The 18,519-nt window shown below is 44.3% G+C and overlaps 1 protein-coding gene across 4 annotated transcripts in view; it reads left to right on the forward strand.

Moving 5' to 3' along the window:
* Positions 1-18,519, forward strand: part of SGCD (sarcoglycan delta) — a 381,422-nt gene that overhangs the window by 13,167 nt on the left and 349,736 nt on the right. For all 4 annotated transcript variants that reach the window (XR_010731067.1, XM_066273104.1, XM_066273105.1 and 1 more), the window contains exon 2: positions 7,600-7,788. Coding sequence is in view for 3 of the 4 variants with exons in the window: in XM_066273104.1 (XP_066129201.1) it covers positions 7,600-7,788 (189 nt within the window). In the remaining variant the exon portion in view is untranslated. The remainder of the gene's footprint in view (positions 1-7,599; positions 7,789-18,519) is intronic.

Here is an 18,519-nt window from a genome sequence, read left to right on the forward strand (position 1 = left end):
GCTAAAATACGGATTACCCAATGTTTAAATCCAAGTACTTGTTTAGATAGAATATGTCATTTCTGGATTATTTCACATAAATAGGCAGTTCTACTTCTGTCTGAATTTTATGAGGAAAAAAAATTGGTTATTATATCAAAAACTAAAAGTGATGACTTTGTTACAGTCGTACAAATGGTGCCAAGCACCAGCAATCCAAGACTAATGCCTCACGCGGATGGCTGAGCAAAAACAACCCTTGAAAGCAAATAGTTTTCATTCAAAGCCCTCAAAATTAACACGGCTAGCAGAAGGCTTATGGACGTGCCAAGATAATCCCAAATGACTCAGATTCAACAACAAACTCTAGAAACCCAACGAGCCTGGGAGGGCACTTGTGCCTCCTATTTATGTGAACTGGTTACAATCATAGAAGGTGATGTAATTCATGTTCACTTTTAAATGCACTGGAAATTTTAACCTACAGCGTCGTCATCGTCAACACACCCTAGCTCACTTGATGGCTCTCACATGCCCATACTAAATAAGGTCATGTAGTTGTTCGCCTGGCTGTGTTGATTCTTTACTCCTTACTTTAACCTATAAGGTTCAGTATCATTGTTTCTCAGCCTTTCTCTACAAGCTCGTCCCCTGCCCTTCCCTGTGTGCTCATACAGAACCAACCCCTGCCGGCCTTCCTGCCCGACCTGAGCATGTGTGGAAGACCAAGTGCTTGCTGTGTCTGTCCTCTGCCGGAACACCTGTTCCACCTCTAGGCCTCACCTTAATTGTCACTTGGTCAGAATGGCCTTCTGTGTCCAGAGCTGGTCATGGAACCATCTTTCTTTCCTTCCTGATGCCTAACTTCAGTTCTCATGGTTTCCTCCATTTACGTATTTCTTGTTCATCTCTCCCATCGAACCCTGGCTTGATGACGGCAGAACTATTGGCGTTCATCCACATGAAGGCCTATACATGTCCAGTTCTGCTGGGAACCTGGCACGTGGGAGATGTCAAAAGTATTTTGAAAAAAAATACTGTTGAAAAAATAGATTGGAAATTTCCTGGAAGGCCAGGTCTGTGCTTTGCCGTGTTTCTTTCCCCACGATATGTAAGTGTGCCTAGAATGACACTCATTGGCGCTCCCATGAACTTCCTTATGGAGCAAGACTGTGAAGGCTGGTGGGCAGAGGAACCCGACAAGCATTAGCAAGACGTCTGTCAGTGCTTCTGTGTCCTCAGCTCTACCCCATTAGAAGAGCAGACCGTGGCCCCAAAGAAAAAGCATCTGGAAACGTGAGGGCATCGATGTGTCTTTAGAAGTTTACTGATTGTTTTTTAATCATCCCTCAAAACATAATGCGCTCTTGCACAGCAGGTTGGTAACACAGGTACTGTAGCTGTTTTCCAGGTAGCTCTTATTTGGGAGGAATTAAAGAAAAACATTTCTTCTCCTGAAGACAATCACTCTCTCATTTCAAACCCTGTCATAGGTTTTGACCATCTTTCCGAAAACTTCTGAACTTTGTGCTGTGGTCTCAAAAGTCTGGTGTCATCTGACCCCAGGCAGCTTTCTTGACTCATCTCATGTCTACCCCTTCTTTATCCGTGACAGCCAACCAGGCAGACCTTGTCCGCATTGGGGACTTTGCTTTCTTTCCTCTGCATGGGACACGTTTTGACCTCAGCCTTTCCCTCGCTGCTTTTGTTTTCTTAGCCTCCTAGTGTCAGCTGACATGTTCCATCCTCAGCGAGTTCTCTCTTGATGAGTCTAGAAAACACCTCCCATCCTGTGATGCTCTCTCTGATGTTACAGACATATGTCCTGGAGGCCCTGCACGGAGTGTTCATTCTTTGTCTGTTTACTCTTTATTCTCCACTGCCCAGGCTGTGTGCATCCTAAAGGCAAGGCAATCCTTCTTACCTGTGGCATCTTGAGACCCTTTGCATAGTCTTGCATAGTGGAATTTTCCCAGTAATCAATAATGAATTGATGAGGGAGTAGAGAAACGAAGGGCGTTTCTAGACAGGTCCAATTAGAGATGGAAACTAGAGTTAAAGTGGGTAAGTTGAGTTTCACTCTCGTAGAAGCATCAAATGTAAGCATAGCCCTGCCCATCGCCTCTGAGATGAAAGAGGGGCGCCGCTCATTCTCAATGCAAACTCGGAAGAAAGAAGCCGAGGAGAGAGTTTGGAAAGACAGACGGTAATCACAGACCTTGAAAGGAAACTCCGGCCTGCCATGTCATTAATGCCACGGGGCAGAATTTCCAGGTGGAAGGGGGAAGTTGGCAAGGTCCAGAGCTTCAGAAAGCCCCAGGGAAATTAAGAAAAGCACATGGAATTTTGATCGGAGACATCACCCAGTGATTTCTGAAAGGGCCATTTCAGTGGACGGCTGAGACTCTGAAATTCCCAGAGTTTGCTGAGAATCTTGGGAACCCTGGGCATCCGGGAGAGTAAAATTAGGCAAGAGGCAGGGAGAGAACAGAGGTGTAAGCTAAGACTTTTGCTAATGGCAGAGAAGAGCTATTCACGTTGAAAAACCAACACACCAAAAGCTGCAAAAAGCATAATGTTCAATACATTACTGATGGTGGAGATGGAAACGAAAGCTCCAGGTTAGGAAGGCGGCAAAAATGTGAAAGCCAGCAAAGCTATGTTAAGGGATACAGGTCAGAGATGGGGAGGCAGTGAGAGACAGCACAGGAGAGGCAGAAAGGGGCCGGCATCCTTCTCTGTGTTGGATCTCAGTTCATGTTCTTGAAACATGGTGTCTGGGCCATTACTATCTCAGTCAGTGTTGCTGCTTGTTAAATGTACAGCTTTCTGGGATGCCCCCAGGCTTATTACATTATTATATTTTGATGTGGTGCCTGGGAATCTGCATTTAATCAATAGCCTGCAGTGCTGCTTATGCCTTCAGAGGTCTGTAAACCACTTGCTGTGAGCATAGATAACTGTGCCTCCCACCAATCTCAGCCAAGAGGTGATGGATGGTGTTCCACTGAGGTTCAGGTGTCCGCTTGGGGTCCTTCTGGGAGGGACTAGCGGAGGGTCCATGTTCTATGAGACCTGAAGCTTAAACAATATGTGGGACTCTTTTAAAGGGAAAAAATAAATAACTGAATAGTTAGAAGTATGAACTTCAGTTAAACACATGAATATGCATTTAGAATGAGAAAGATTAAATTATTAATTTTAGAAGATGGCATATCATAAAATCCAGAAAAATGATATTAATAATTAACTGTCTGACATACTTTTCCTACAGTTTTGGGTGCTTAGTCTCATCATCTGACAGCTACTTGGCACTGTCACTTCCTGTATAGACAATAAAAGAATAATTGTCTCCTATGGTACTTTCAATAAAACTTAGTTTTTTTTGTTTGTTGGTCTTTACTACAGATGTTTGTGATGTGTGAAGCATGCAATTCTATGTACAAAATACAGACTCATGGTGCATATAATCTGCAAAGACAGTTCTATTTTCTGATTCCCGTAAAAAAGGAAAACCCAGTAGTGCATTTATAATTATATACGCAGAATTGAGTATATCCTTGACTAGAGAGGAATTCTGTTTTGAGTGGGCGTCCATGAGAATGGAATCTGACATTTGAAAGTTTTTATATCTGATGATAGATGGAAATGTCCAGCTAGCTTCTGTCTTCTCTACCAGCCACCTCTTCCTGGTGCTGGCTGTTATAGATGTTTATATTGCAGTGTGTCCTTTGGTCCAGAACCTTTAGGACACTTCACTTGGTGAGTTGGCACCACGAGTGGAACAGTTCCTGAAAGCCATTTTTGCACCAGACAGCTAGCAATAAAGTACCTCTGCAGGGATGTGTCTGCAAACCATATAAATATATTAATATATATATCTCTGTACCCAAACTGTGGCAACCCCCAATTTAACTTGCTGTTAGCTGGACCTCTAAAATGCATGTCATTCCTCCAAAACCACTCAACCTAAAGGGAAGCTGAAAAAGACAGGGTCTTAGCTAGTTGCAATAAAAACATCTTTCTTAAGTCAATTTTATTATAACAATGTATGATGCTGGACATGCATGACTGTGGCCCCTTCCAGGGCCAGCGAAGGGGCCTGGGCAAGGGAGGACCTGAAACTTCCACTTCATTCCCTGGACAGCAAACTGCTTTTGGGAAGAATCAAAGAGAAACACAGATTGCAGATTGTCTTTCCTCTTAAATTTTTATCATTTCAACATGTTTCGATTCTTTTTTAACTAGAAAAATTAATGTACTCAGCAAATCTAAATTTTTCCTTTCCAGGCAGGGTTACTGAAAACAGATGTCTCCATTGCATTGTTTGGCTGACAAGGCTTCCTTCTGCAGTCATTCATAGAAAATTGCTCATTCCCCTGTCTGTTAATCTATTGATGGACCATTGATCTATTATTTTAAAATATATACTTTTTATTTATTTTTTAAGTGAGAGGAAGGAAGATAGTGAGACAGACTCCCACATGCACCCCAACTGGGATCCACCCAGCCATCCCTCTCTGGGACTGATGGTCAAATCAACCAAGCTGTTTTTAGTGCCTGAGGCTGACACTCCAAGAAGCCATCCTCAGCACCTGGAGCCATGCTCAAACCAATTGAGCCACTGGCTGCAGAAGAAAAAGAGGAAGAGAAAGGAGAGAGGGAGGGGGAGAGAAACAGATGGTTGCTTATCCTGTGGGCCCTGACCAGAATTGAACCTGGCGTGTCCATATGCCAGGCCAACACTCTATCTACTGAGCCAACCAACCAGGGCCATTGATTGATCTACTGATCTATCTTTTTTCTTTAATTAGAGAGTTGCAGCTTGGGGTATGTTGTTTCATTTAGCTACTGAAAGTAGACGGGGTATGGTGGAGATGGAGGAGCCCTCACGACATACTGAGAAGGGTACTAGCCAGGCATCAGAGGATCTGAGTTCTGGTCTCTGCTCAGATTCTGATTTGCTGTATGACTAGAAAGGGAGCTCCTTTCCCTTCTGGACTTCAAGCAAGTTAGCTCGTCAGTAAACGTGTTGGGCAAAATCTGTGGTTTCTGGGGGCCCAGGTGTCCTTCAAAGGCTCCTCAATGCTGGCCCATCCCTTGTTCTGGCTTTAAGCAGAGGGCCTCTGCTTTCTTGCTCTTTTATATACTAGATTAGAATTGGTTTCAAGATTTTTGTCCTGACATGATGTACTGTGATTTAAAAAAAAAAAATAATGAAGGCCATTAAAAAAATAAATAAATAAAATCCCTAATGCTTGAAATGACCTGAGCAGCTTTTCAACAGTTCTAATTTCATTCCAGAGCTCAGAGTTTGAATTTGTACTTGTTCAAAGTTTCTTTCGAATTCCGCTGCATTGAGAGAGATATTAGTCTACACCAGTGATTGCAACCTTGTTCACACTTTCGGGTCATCTGGGGAGCATTTAAAAATGCTGACGCCTGGGTCCTGCCCTTGTGACTTAATTACCCGAGGATAGATGTTTTGAATAGCTCCACAGGTGCCTATGATGGGCATCAGGATTGAGAACCTCTAGTGGATAATCACTGATTTCTGGCAAGTTCTAACAATCTGTATGAAAAAAATTGCAAGTGTGATATTCAACTTCCCAGTCTCTTATAGATATTTACTAACACGGCATTTCTGTTCTGTAGGTAAATTGTGGAACTCTTCCATTGGAGAATTATAAATGTCAGAGGGAAGGCAGTTGGTGTAACAGCCTATCTCTAGCTTCTGTACACTAATGTGTTAAGAATTCCTTGCCGTTCATCATACCTACAAGAATCAAGGACTACTATTCCTGTCCTTACCCTGCCACATACTCTGTAGCCACATGGGTCAACTTCTATAGCCTTAAATCTGGTCATCCATGCAATTACTGTAGTTGATTGGAATTAAAGAGCATTTTAGACATGATTTTAAGATCCTGTGATTATTTGCTTAATTTACAGAATATGATTGGATAGAAAATCAAGACCTAATTTCCTTCAGATTTATAAGGCATGTTCCCCCCATCTATTTGGTCTTTGTAAAAAGGCCAGGGAGCGATGGCTTAGTTTTTAGCAAAGCATCTTTGTTTGTAGTTGTCAGTCATTTCCTATTTTGAATAATACATGTTGGTATCTCTGTGTTTAATTGTAAAATTTGGTTTGGTTTTATAATTTTATGGAAGTGATAAGATTACTTAGATTTGTGTTGGCACCTCATTAGTAGTGCTGATATAAAGATAATTTGTGTCAACAGTGGGGATTTAGGAAAGCGTACTTATTTTAAAAGGAATTGACATATTATTTACTGTGGACAAATATTTTCTGACTTCCCTCACTCCACTATAATCACTGTTTAACTAGCTCATTCTTCCCATTAGCCTGCAAGCCCCTGGAAGGCATGTTTGTACCTTACTTGACTTAGAGCCTTTTTAATCATTATTAAATAAATGAGTTGATTGATGTCACTTAGAATAGTCTGACCCATAAGGACTAACTTTTTAAGGGTAGTGAGTTCTCTGTCAAGGGGAGCATGTAAGCACAGGTTGTCATTTGTTGAAGATTCCTGGGTCAAGTGAAACTTCATCTATGTGCCCATCAGTACCCGCTTTGAACTTTGGGGTGGAAGGAAGATCAAAATCGTTACTTTTGCCACTCACTTTCTGGCAATGAAGAATAATTGCATTTGAGGTCATTCCTCCCCCCCAAAAAAATTCCCTGCATAGTGTAATCATACCCCCACAGTGAACTGCTGGGGTTATTTTATTTTCTCAGAAGAATTCCAAATTCTACCCTCAGGACTTTGATAGCTCTTGAATGTCTCCTCACAAAAAACTTGGATTCTCAGAGACATTTGGAAAACAGCTTCCTGGGGGTCCCTCCCCTCCTGATATGTGTGTACGTGGATGTCTACACACACATCATGAGAGATGGCTACATAAACTGGGAGGGCTAAAGCAGGCATCCAGAGGGGCCGCTTCTATCCAGAGGGAGCAGATTTTCAGAGTGGCCAGGAAGGTGGAAAACATTCAGACAGCAGCCAGCCATATCTCTTCCGCTGGTTCTTTTCCTTTCTTCTTCCTCCTCCTCCTCCTCCTCCTCCTCCTCCTCCTCCTCCTCCTCCTCCTCCTCCTCTTCTTCTTCTTTCTTTTTTCTTCTTTCTTCTTTCTTCTTCTTTCTCCTTCCTCCTTTTTCTTTCTCCTTCTTCCTCCTTCCTCCTCCTCCTCCTTCTCCTCCTCTTCTTCCTTTCTTCTTTCTTTCTTTCTTCCTCCTCCTCCTCCTCCTCCTCTTCTTCTTCTTTTTTCTTCTTTCTTCTTTCTTCTTCTTTCTCTTCCTCCTTTTTCTTTCTCCTTCCTCCTTCTTCCTCCTCCTCCTTCTCCTCCTCTTCTTCCTTTCTTCTTTCTTTCTTTCTTTCTTTCTTTCTTTCTTTCTTTCTTTCTTTCTTTCTTTCTTCTTCCTCCTCCTCCTCCTCTTCTTCTTCTTCTTCTTCCTCTTCCTCTTCCTCTTCTTCTCTTCTTCCTCCTCCTCTTCCTCTTCTTCTCTTCTTCCTCTTTTTCTTCCTCTTCATCCTCTTCTTTCCCCCTCACTCAGCAGTTTCACGTGAGTGCTTCTCTCTCGCCCGGTCTGTTTCAGATGCCTCAGGAACAGTACACGCACCAGCGGAACACCATGCCCAGCTCCGAGGGGCCCCAGGTGTACAAAGTGGGGATTTATGGCTGGCGGAAACGATGCCTGTATTTCTTCGTCCTGCTCCTGATGATTTTAATACTGGTGAACTTGGCCATGACCATCTGGATTCTCAAAGTCATGAACTTCACGATTGTAAGTAAAATCACACAAGTTCCTTTAGCTCTCTTCAGGGGCAAGGGGAAGAGTGAGGGAAGGAGGGATGTAGAAAAGCGGTGGTTGTAGGATTCAGAATACCGTGCAACCTGGTGTTTTGGTTAAGAAATTTTTTTTTTCTGTTCAAATTACATGTGAGGATGGGCTTCCATGTAACCTCAATTCCACAGAGGCTGGCTACCCAATTGAGACGGATTTCCTCCTTTATGACCTCGCATGTGCCTTCCGTCCATTCCAGTAACTGAGTCCTGTGTCCTGTCGTTCATAAGAACGTTGACTAAATAATGCAATTTTATTCTGAGGTGTTCTCTCCCCCACCCCCACCCCCACCGGAGATTTCCTAGCAACTCTAGCAAGATAAGCAATTTAAGTTATTAGTGAAGGCACAGAGGGCATGAATCTGAGGCTCTTAGCATAATTTCCTTTCGTGTGATTCAAAAGTAATTCATTAGATTGGCAAAAAAATAAAATTAAAAAAAATCTCGTTTGATAAAGAAAAGTGACCATAACACAATTGACTGTATGGTTTTCATGTGACAATTCCAAATAGGATCGTGGATACTTGCCCCTTCTGAATTATAAAGTTCATTTTTATCCTTAACATTGTGGGTGGTGACAGTTCCAGGCCTGGGCCGTGTCGTCTGCTGAAGCTGCCCTTTCTTTTCCCTGTCTGACAGCCCTCTCCTGCTGCTCCTGTAACTCCTCTTACATACCTGTGATCATACTTTTCGCTCCAGGGAATAATGTTCACATGTGTTTCCGGGCGGACTGAACTTCAGCAAGAGCAAGGGCTGCATCTTTTCTCCGTGTGCCTTCATTCATCACGAATGGGAGGGGCTGTTGGTGCTTAATTGGGACTTCCTGAGGACTCTGTCAGCCAGGGGTCCCCAAACTTTTTACACAGGGGGCCAGTTCACTGTTCCTCATACCATTGGAGGGCCAGACTATAAAAAAACTATGGGCAAATCCCTATGCACACTGCACATATCTTATTTTAAAGTAAAAAAACAAAACAGGAACAAATACAATATTTAAAATAAAGAACAAGTAAATTTAAATCAACAAACTGACCAGTATTTCAATGGGAACTATGGGCCTGCTTTTGGCTAATGAGATGGTCAATGTGCTCCTCTCACTGACCACCAATGAAAGAGGTACCCCTTCTGGAAGTGTGGCGGGGGGCCAGATAAATGGCCTCAGGGGGCCGCATGTGGCCCATGGGTCCGTAGTTTGGGGACCCCTGCTGTAAGCCAAGGTTAGAGACCTTGCTTCAGGCATCAGAGTGGCTCACTTCTTAATGCTTGTCATTAAAGCTAGGAAACTCATTTTTAGAATTACCTTAATTTTACAGATTTTTTTTTTTTTCTTGAGGAGAAAAATATAGTTCAATTCTTTGGCGAATATAGTCTTTGGTATTGCAGTTTTAAGTTTGGAAGAGGCTATACAGGCCAGTCTCCGTGGGCTTGGACGGATTCAAGGTGATATGCTCTAGACTATTGGAGCACATCAACTTCTGTTTCTGAATTAGACTCAGTGCACACTTAACTGAACTCAGAATTTCTTTACGGAAAAAGAGAATTCAGAGAATGTGGAAAGCAGGTGAGAGAGATGTGGACAGATGCTTGCTCAAATGGTGGTCTAGGTGCTTGCTAGGACATTTTCTCAGACTTCAGGGATCTAAAGGGTGTCCTGGGTACATTTGGTCTTAAGTCCAAGTTTCCACAGTTGCCGCGTGTTGATTACGTGTTCTCTGCTGGCTTTATTCAGTGTGTTATAAATTTGTAAATGAAAAAGCTTATTTATTGCAGTATTAAATAAAGGAAGACTGAGGGCGGGGTGGTAGAATAGAGAAACAAGATTTAAAAGACATTTAAAAGATGGAACTGACACATCCAACCACCTACTGGTTGGAGGTGGGAGTTGAGGCATTGGAAGCCATTCTGGGATACACCCAGGTTCTAGCTAGTGAGACAGTTGGACCATGGAGCCCAAAAAGCAACATAGAATTCCTTACCTTTCCACTGGAACCAAGTGGAACCTCCCATGTCCTCTAAACCCCCTATTTGAGGCTATTTTTATTATTTTTACCTAGCTTGGCATGACATTAATTTATAGAATCCGAAATATTTAGGAGTGAGTGTGATGAATATGAACTCAAACATTGATACCTGTGGTGTTATGTGAATGGGGCTTCTAGAGTGTATTTAGTCTGGCAAGCCTAATAATGAGAGGTATATGTAAATGCGTATTGAGTGACAATTCATTTTGAGTACGTGTAAGCTTAGGGAGCAATATGACATTAAAGTAATAATCTACATGAAATAGGCTATTTCCCATCATTAACTAAATCGATTGCCAAAGTTGAGAGTTCTTACGGCTTTACCAAACCAAGTACTTACTGGGGTGAGAATAATGCTGTTATTAACCATAATTGGTGCTTTATTACAGTTACGCCTTTGAGCAAATAGAGCTGAAGTGTCAGAAAATTGGTCTTTCTCTGCAAGTTCCTAGCATATTTTCCCATCAATCACAGTGTAAAACATGATCTTTTAGAATTCTAATTCTATCCCACAAATAATAATTTACCAAGAGTGAGATTTTGAAAATGAATGAGAGATTAACCAGCGTCATCTTGGAGACTGCGGGGTTGAAAAAGCACAGGAAAGCCCCGGGATGACAGTGAGGCATCTTCCGTAGGGATTTGAAATCATTGCCAATAGGAAAGAGGGATTACTTTGTATACCTGGAATATGCAATAGTTGGGATTGGGGAAAGCTCACACTATCATCAAACCCTCTGAGTAATAACGGGCCAAGTGGCTGATGTCATCCGAAAGTGCTTTTGAGGACTTGGCAGTTTATCCAAGATTGGACATCTGGAATTTACTGTTGTCATGCTTTTCTTCTGTGCCGTCCCCAAGGAATATGTTGGAGGCGTCCTTCCAACCTAACAGTCTGGACAAGCATCCAACCAAGCCTGCTTTGTTCCAAATGTAAATCAAAAGAAAAATGAGTTTGTTCTCCTTTGCTCTTGCAGGATATTCTGGCCCTCATCACTAGGTAGGACAAGGTCACACTTTCCTCCTCACTTTTCCCCTAAGTGGAAGACTGTGTGGTTTACTTACACTGTAAACACCTGTATGTTGACCTATTCTAGTTTATTACACACTGTACTGCACAAAGGGACTAATGTTTACTCCGTGTCTGTTCTGTCCTGATCCCTGTGCTTGGCGTTCAGAATATCTCATTTAATTTTCAAAACAACCCTGCAAATTCAGGGTTACGATCTCCATTTTAGTAAAAGAAAACCCAACGCTCAGAGAAGTGGCGTGACTTCCTGAAAGACACACAGCTGGTATAGAAATGCATGCGTTGGCCTCGGTGTTATTGAAGACTGTAAGCTATCTTCCTGTTGAACGCTGTGGGTTTTGTCTTTGGGGCTTTGCTTTGACCAGGTGAGATCTCACTCTGTAAAGGGCTTCCGCTTCTGCCAATGTATTCTAGCAGCCCAGTTAAAGAACTTGACTTCAATACTTGAGTATTGATCATCTATGTCATCATTTAGCGCAAGTGGTTAAGTGGCAAAACTTAAAAGGCATGGGAATGATCATTTAGCCCAGTGTGTGTGAAATCGTTCATTGTTACCTGAAATAGGAGCCGGAGGAGTCGCCTTATCAGACAGCCTCGTTTTGACGATGATTGAACCAAAGTAGATGGCAAAGTTGCCTGACTGGGCTTCTGCACCCCAACCACGCCAGGATCTTCCCAGGAGACAGGGATTGTGTTCTCTTCACTTTGTAGCCCCAACCTAGTGCCTGATATACAGTTGGCTTTCATTGGTGTTTGTTAATTGCCAGTTGTCTCTGTGCAGACCCCATACACGAGACAACAGATGTGAAGTATCTGGTCAATGCCCGGCACTGGTAGCTCCTCCATGAAGTAGAGCTATCTATATCTGTGTTTAATAGATTGCCTAACTTCTAGTTCTCTTTCCTTCAACAACACAAAATCCAAACCATTGCATTTATGATTACATAGGAAATGAATGTCCACTTATTTAATAAAAACTTCTACAGAACTTGATAATTTCCCCACATTTCTCATTAAAAACCCTATGAGGCAGGCACTACTGTTACCCACATTTTACAGATGGGGGAACGGCGGGTCCAAGAAATGCAGTCACTTACACGAGGTCACGCCGCCTGTGAGGGGTAAGGCTGGAATCTGGTCACAGGGACAGTATTTTGCCCATTTCCCAAGTGCTATTTTCATGAAGACAAATTGGATCTGTTCAGTTCCATGTCTAAAACATGATTTATTGACCCTACAGTTACATAACGATCCACTGAAGATCCGAAGAAGGCATTCTAATACTTGTAAATTGGACACATTGTAAGATAGTTAAAGCCAGAGAGAGTGCCCAGGGTGCTCCATAACTCAGGACACCTGCTGCATCACCTGTTTGGGGAAGGCTCAGGAATTGTGACCAAGTCCCACTAACTCGAGTAGAGGGGCGAGGGCACACATGCTATGGAAGGGACTGGGGTCTCAGGGGAGCAGGAGGGCACGGAAGCGTGGGTGGCCTCATTGCAATGGGCCCTAGAGCATGTCAGGAACCAAGGCCCCTCTGTGATGTCCACCCTCTGGCTTTCCTGGGCCACCTGGCATGCCTCTTGCCTTAGAACTTGCTCTTCTGTTCTCAGGCCAGGTCCCCTATACGTTTGCTGTGCTACTGATTAGTTCCCTGTGTTTATTCGAGTTTTCTTCTTCCTTTCAACCTCGGCATGCCTCTGTCTGCCTTTGACCATTCCTGTGTAGCAGCCTTCCCGTTGCAGCTCTCGCCTCTGCCAGTCCCAGCCTCCTGTGGCCCAGGGGAAAGCCCAGAGGGCGAGCTGCAGAGGCCCAGCGGGCTTCCCGCATCATACCGAAGCTTGCTTGGCTGCCCACAGACCAGGGAGATGCCCCATCCACGGTGTCCCGGGAGGACGGAGCCCTGCAGTTCTCAGAGCCCTGCTCTGCGTGTGGCCCGGCCAGGCCTCCCCCCCCACCCCATGAGAGAGGTCAGAGCTCACGTGCGAAGGCTATCCACACGTGGTTTCCTGTGAACACTCTCCTTTTTAAACTCTTCTCACATATTCTCCAAAACCCCACCCCCACCCGAATTTAGCTGAGATTTTGTGTCTTGCTATACCTGGTGCCATGCTGGGGGCGGAGGGGTGGCATGCAGTATTGCAGTGACTACTTTCTAGCTGTTTCTCCTCATGGGCCGTGAGCTCCAGAAGACAGGAGCCTTATACTAGTCATCTTTGAATCCACAGCTTTATTGGATGGCTTATTAGCCATAGTAGACACTTGGAATGTTTATTGAATAAGCGAATGACAAAAAAAAAAAAATGAATAGGCAGTCATTTTAAATTAAAATGTATAAAGATAGGTTAATAGAGCTTCATATTGCTCTTAAAATGGAGTCCTAGTGGATTTATTAAGAATAACAGGTCGTAAATGAGATGAGTGCTTGAATTTGATTATGAAAAGGTATTTCTAATACAGACACTCCCTCCTGTGTGTCAACTACCTGCTCCATTTTAATTACACACAAAGAGAAAGGTGATGGTGGAGGGTGACAGAGAATAGAAGCAGGGGACATCATCCTCGTTAATATAGATCTGCTGAGCAAACGGGAGGAAATGATGTCCTTGGCTTTGGTTACCCTTTTCGCTTAACGCAGGTAATGGGCACACCGCCTGTGCGAGTCGCACCCACGTCCGCACAGAGGTCGGCTTCCCTGGGGAACTTGAAAAGGTTCCCCATGTTGAGACCATCATTCATCCAGCCCCCAGTGCTGTGACTCCTGTGGCCACTTCTCATCCATGAGTTCATATTCATCAACCTGAAAAATTACCATGGTGTTATTTTTTTTTTTTTTAAGGTGGCATGAAGATTGCAGAAAAACCAAAGGTAGAAAATTGATTCTGTTCCGTGAGCGGTCCTGGGATACTGTTCTGCAGGGTCCTGTTTGGTTGGAAGTTGGTTGTGTTTTTCTATGCCTTCGCATTAATGCAAATCATTAAGGATGACTTTGGGCATTGTAATTGCTGCAAAATGCTATCGGCCAAGCGAGCTGCAGATTTATGCCATTTCTTGGGCAACAGCTACCTGGGCTTGGTAGCTTCCATTCAGCCAGTCTTTCTTAAGCACTATTTGTGCAGTTCACAGTGTTTTTTGTGTGGACTCTAAAGATTATAATAAAGAAAATCGTATATTTTAATAGATCATAATTACTAGGAAGAAAAAAAAAACCACTATGCAATTGTAATGCATTCAAAAAATGACAAGTGTTTTCAGGTAGTATGAAGAAGAAATCAGCTCAAGTTAGAAGACCCTGGAGGATTTCTTATGTCGAGTCTGAAAGGAGGGATAAGGCCTCTCAAGTGGTGTTTAAAGCGGAGAAGGCAGCCGATTGCAGCCTGAGACGGGTGCCTAACACTCGGTGCGGGGCCTCAGGCACTGTGGTTCCAGTGCTGGGAGCCCAGGCTCTGGAGAGAGAGGGAGGGGTAGGGAGGAGGGGAAGGGAGAGGGCACTGGTGAAGTCAAACAGGATGCAAATTAGACTCTGGTGAGGTCACCCTGGGAAGCTTGAGATCCAATTATAAACAAATTACTGTGCAACTCCAGCCTGGTATTCGGATCATATTTGTGACCTTTGCCACTATTATCATTTTCATACACTCAAAATTCATTTTTTTATGCATCTAGAATTGAGGAGAAAAAAATGTCGGTACATCTCCCCAGAAATACTGCTGTCTTCATGCCTCACACATAGCCGCTCACACATGGAGCTTTGAGGTCGCATCAGCCGTGCGGCTGTGAACTCTGACCAGCTCTCAGCAGCTGGGAGCCATGACTCTGTCTCCAGGATCTGTTCCCTTTTACCGAGGCGTTAAGCAATCCTAGGAGAGCTATTCCAAGTCCCAAAGGCCATGTCACAATGAGGGCCAGTCCTTCCACAGCACGCATGGGGGGTGGCTCAGGGTGTAGAAAGAAACTGATAAATAGAAGGAGGGAGGTTTTAGGTCAGTTGGGTGGTTTGAGAGACAGTAGTTAGGATTTCTAAGTCAAGGTTGCCTGGTAAATACTTTGCCTAGAACTGTGCTGTCTGATATGGAATTAAAATTAAATAACAAAGGCCCTGGCCGGTTGGCTCAGCGGTAGAGCGTTGGCCTGGAGTGCAGGGGACCCGGGTTCGATTCCCGGCCAGGGCACATAGGAGAAGCGCCCATTTGCTTCTCCACCCCCACCCCCTCTTTCCTCTCTGTCTCTCTCTTCCCCTCCCGCAGCCAAGGCTCCATTGGAGCAAAGATGGCCTGGGTGCTGGGGATGGCTCCTTGGCCTCTGCCCCAGGCGCTAGGGTGGCTCTGGTCGCGGCAGAGCAACGCCCCGGAGGGGCAGAGCATCGCCCCCTGGTGGGCAGAGCGTCGCCCCCGGTGGGCGTGCCGGGTGGATCCCAGTCGGGCGCATGCGGGAGTCTGTCTGACTGTCTCTCCCATTTCCAGCTTCAGAAAAATACAAAATAAATAAATAAATAAATAAATAAATAAATAAATAAAATAAAATAACAAAAATGCAGTGGCTCAGTCACTCCAGCCCCTTCAAACATTCAACAGCTACCTGGGCTTGGTAGCTGCCATCATCAGTGGAGCAGGTGTGAGCCACTGCCGGCTCAGAGTCTACCAGCCGATCTCTGCAACAGGGCCCAGGAGGCATACTTCGACCTTGAACAGAAAAGTTCTTCCTTCTTCACCATCTAACAATTTTTTGCCCTTTCTTTCTGCACCCTAAACAGGTTTTTTTGTTTTTTTGTTTGTTTTTTGTTGTTGTTGTTTTTTCTTAAAGATGTGGAGCCATGGGATTAAGGTAGGGAAGCCAACCAACAAAATAACTCAATTTAACAGGAAGAGGAGAAGAGAAGTTTCTTGCAACCTGATGAGCAGATGGCCCAGAATTCCCGTGTCAGATTGGGAAAGATGTTTCGTCTTCCCTGCGAGGAGCAAGGTGGAGGCTTGTTGGGTGGAGGGCTGCATTGACGGGAAGAGCAGGGGCCATTTCGGAACCTTATTCCCCCAGTATGTAAAAGGTGCAGTTTGGAACCAGTGGTATATAAGGTCTTCCGCGGCTCAGATGGTTTCTGTGTCTAATTGCTGTATCCTTCCACACTCTTTGACTCAGAATGAAAGTGACCGAATGGCTTTTTCCTCAGCAGGTATGTTTGTTTGCTCACATCATACTTAGTTACACAAAGATTCAGGACGCTAAATGCCAGGACGTACATCGCATGTGCCTTTTTTAATTTTTAATTTTAATCTATTCAATTATTTAGTGAATACTTGGTCTCATTATCTATTGCTACACAACAAACCACCCCAAAATCTTAGTGGCTTATTAGAACAGCAGTAAGTTATCTTGCTCAGAAATCCCCGGTTTGGACAGAGCTCGGTGGGCATGGCTCCTCTGAGCTCCCTGACGTCTGTCTGTATGGCCCTTGAGCTGAGAAGGTTGGAGCTGCTCCAACAGCTGGGGCTGGAATCCCCTGGGGGCGTGTTCTACGTGCATATGTAGGAGGTTGATGCTGGCTGTGAGCTGAAACCCCCGCAAGCCAGACACCTCCACATGTCTCCTCGGGGGCTCATTCGGGCTTCCTGTCCACATCATAGCTGGGTCCCTGAACGGGTTCCACTTCAACGGGACCAGCGCATCACACACTTCCGGCCCAGACGCCCAAGTCAGGTGGCCTCACTTCCGCTTCACTCTGTTGGTCAAGGCAGACACAAACTCCTGTCTGGATTCACAGGGATGGCACGAAGACCCCACCTGTACAAGGGAACATTGCCAGGTTCTAGAAAAGGATGTAGGAGGAAGCCTTATAGTGGGTTGAATGGTACTCCCCCCCCCCCCCAAAAAAAAAGAGAAGGCCTTGGCTTCATCCCTGGAACCGGTGACTGTCGCCATATATGGCCTGGCCTAAATTAAGGATCTTGAGGTGGGGAGATCATCCTGGAATCCAGCCGGGCCCTCACTCCAGTGACAACTGTCTTTATGAGTCAGGCAGAGGAGGATCTGACACAGAACAGAGCACAGTATGACCCGAGAGGCAGAGGCCGGAGAAGTGCGGCCACAGGAATGCCGCAGCTGCTGGAACGCGGAAAAACCCGGGAACGGATTCTCCTCTAGGGCCTCCAGAGGAAGTGTGACCCTGCGGACACCTTAATTCAGACCTCTGGCTTCCAGAACCATGGAAGAATACATTTCTGTTGATTTAAGCCACCAGTTTTGTGGTAATTTGTTATGGAAGCCACAGGGAACTAATGCAGGGATAGTGTTGCAGGAATCTTTGGAGACTACAGTCTACCACAGCAGTGCCAGCAGCTGCTGTTAACCGTACGAATGCCACCGCGCTGGGTCCCTTACCTGGGTTCCCTCACCTACTCCTCACAGTGACACTGTAAGCTGGGTACTCGTCTCTCCCCTTTATCCATGAGGAGGCTAAACACAGAGAACCGCTTAACTTACCCACTTCTCCAACTAGTTAGTAAAAGATCAGTATATAGATCCAGACATGTCTAACTTGAAAGTTGATGCTTTCAGCTTGCTACAGAAATGCTTGCTGTCTAAAAATAAAACATCCGTCACAACCAGTAATGTATTTATCGCATAACATTCAATGGCAGTGATCGTCAGGGTGTAGCTGGAAATCATAAGGAATGGGCGTTTTAACACTACTTTAGTATTGGTGAACCCTCATAAGAGGTTTAACCAAATGAATATTTTAAGGAGACATACTAATAATATAACTGGCCCCTGTGTTATAGGAAGTCATGATTTGGTTGCCTTTTGAATTACTCTTTTGCCTTCACCAAGCCATGGTGAGAGGTCTCCTTGTTGCTTTGATAGATGAGTTAATGAATAGTAAGAAGTTCCTAGGTAGGAGCATAGCCCTTCCAGTCATGGAGATACTACAGTGCTTGTGCAGATGAAATTAGGAGTTTGGGTCAGCTTTGAATTATCAGCCACCTGTATTAAGTGGAGACCTTACCATCTCTTAAAACTTGGTTTTCTAATCGATACTTTGTAAGTAAGTAAGTATTTGAAGACAAAGAATGAGTCAAGAAAGAACTTAAGGTCAGTGTAAGCCTTTTGCAGTAGGAACAATACCGTGGAATACTGAGTCATTGAATTCCCACTTATCACGCACCCAGCGTGACCAGACACTGTGATGGAGCCCTGGGGTGTGACTCCCTCCTCAAAATGTAACAGTAAAAATTTCCTTGAAAATGTTGTCCCCGTGTTGACATAATCATCATGTTATTGCAACAGCTATTTTTAGATGCCTACTATATTCCAAGAAACATAATAAAATAAAACAGAACTCTATTGCATCCTCATGACCTCCTTATACTTGTAAAGCTCTTTGCACCTTAGAAAGTTTGTTCATTATCTGTTGTGTTAAGTGATTGTTTACAAACATCCCAATGGGAGAGATGAGACATGGCAAGGATCATTCAATTTCACCCCTCCGATTGAAGGAGCAGCTGAGGCTTGGTGATCTGTGTAAGGTCTCATGCCTAATAACTACTCCAGTCAACCCCCAAACCTTAGAATAAAGAATAAACAATGAGCAGTAGACCTGGGCAACCATTGCACTTCACAGACTCAA

Source organism: Saccopteryx bilineata, chromosome 4, assembly GCF_036850765.1.
Source record: "Saccopteryx bilineata isolate mSacBil1 chromosome 4, mSacBil1_pri_phased_curated, whole genome shotgun sequence".
NCBI classification, from domain to species: Eukaryota; Metazoa; Chordata; class Mammalia; order Chiroptera; family Emballonuridae; genus Saccopteryx; species Saccopteryx bilineata.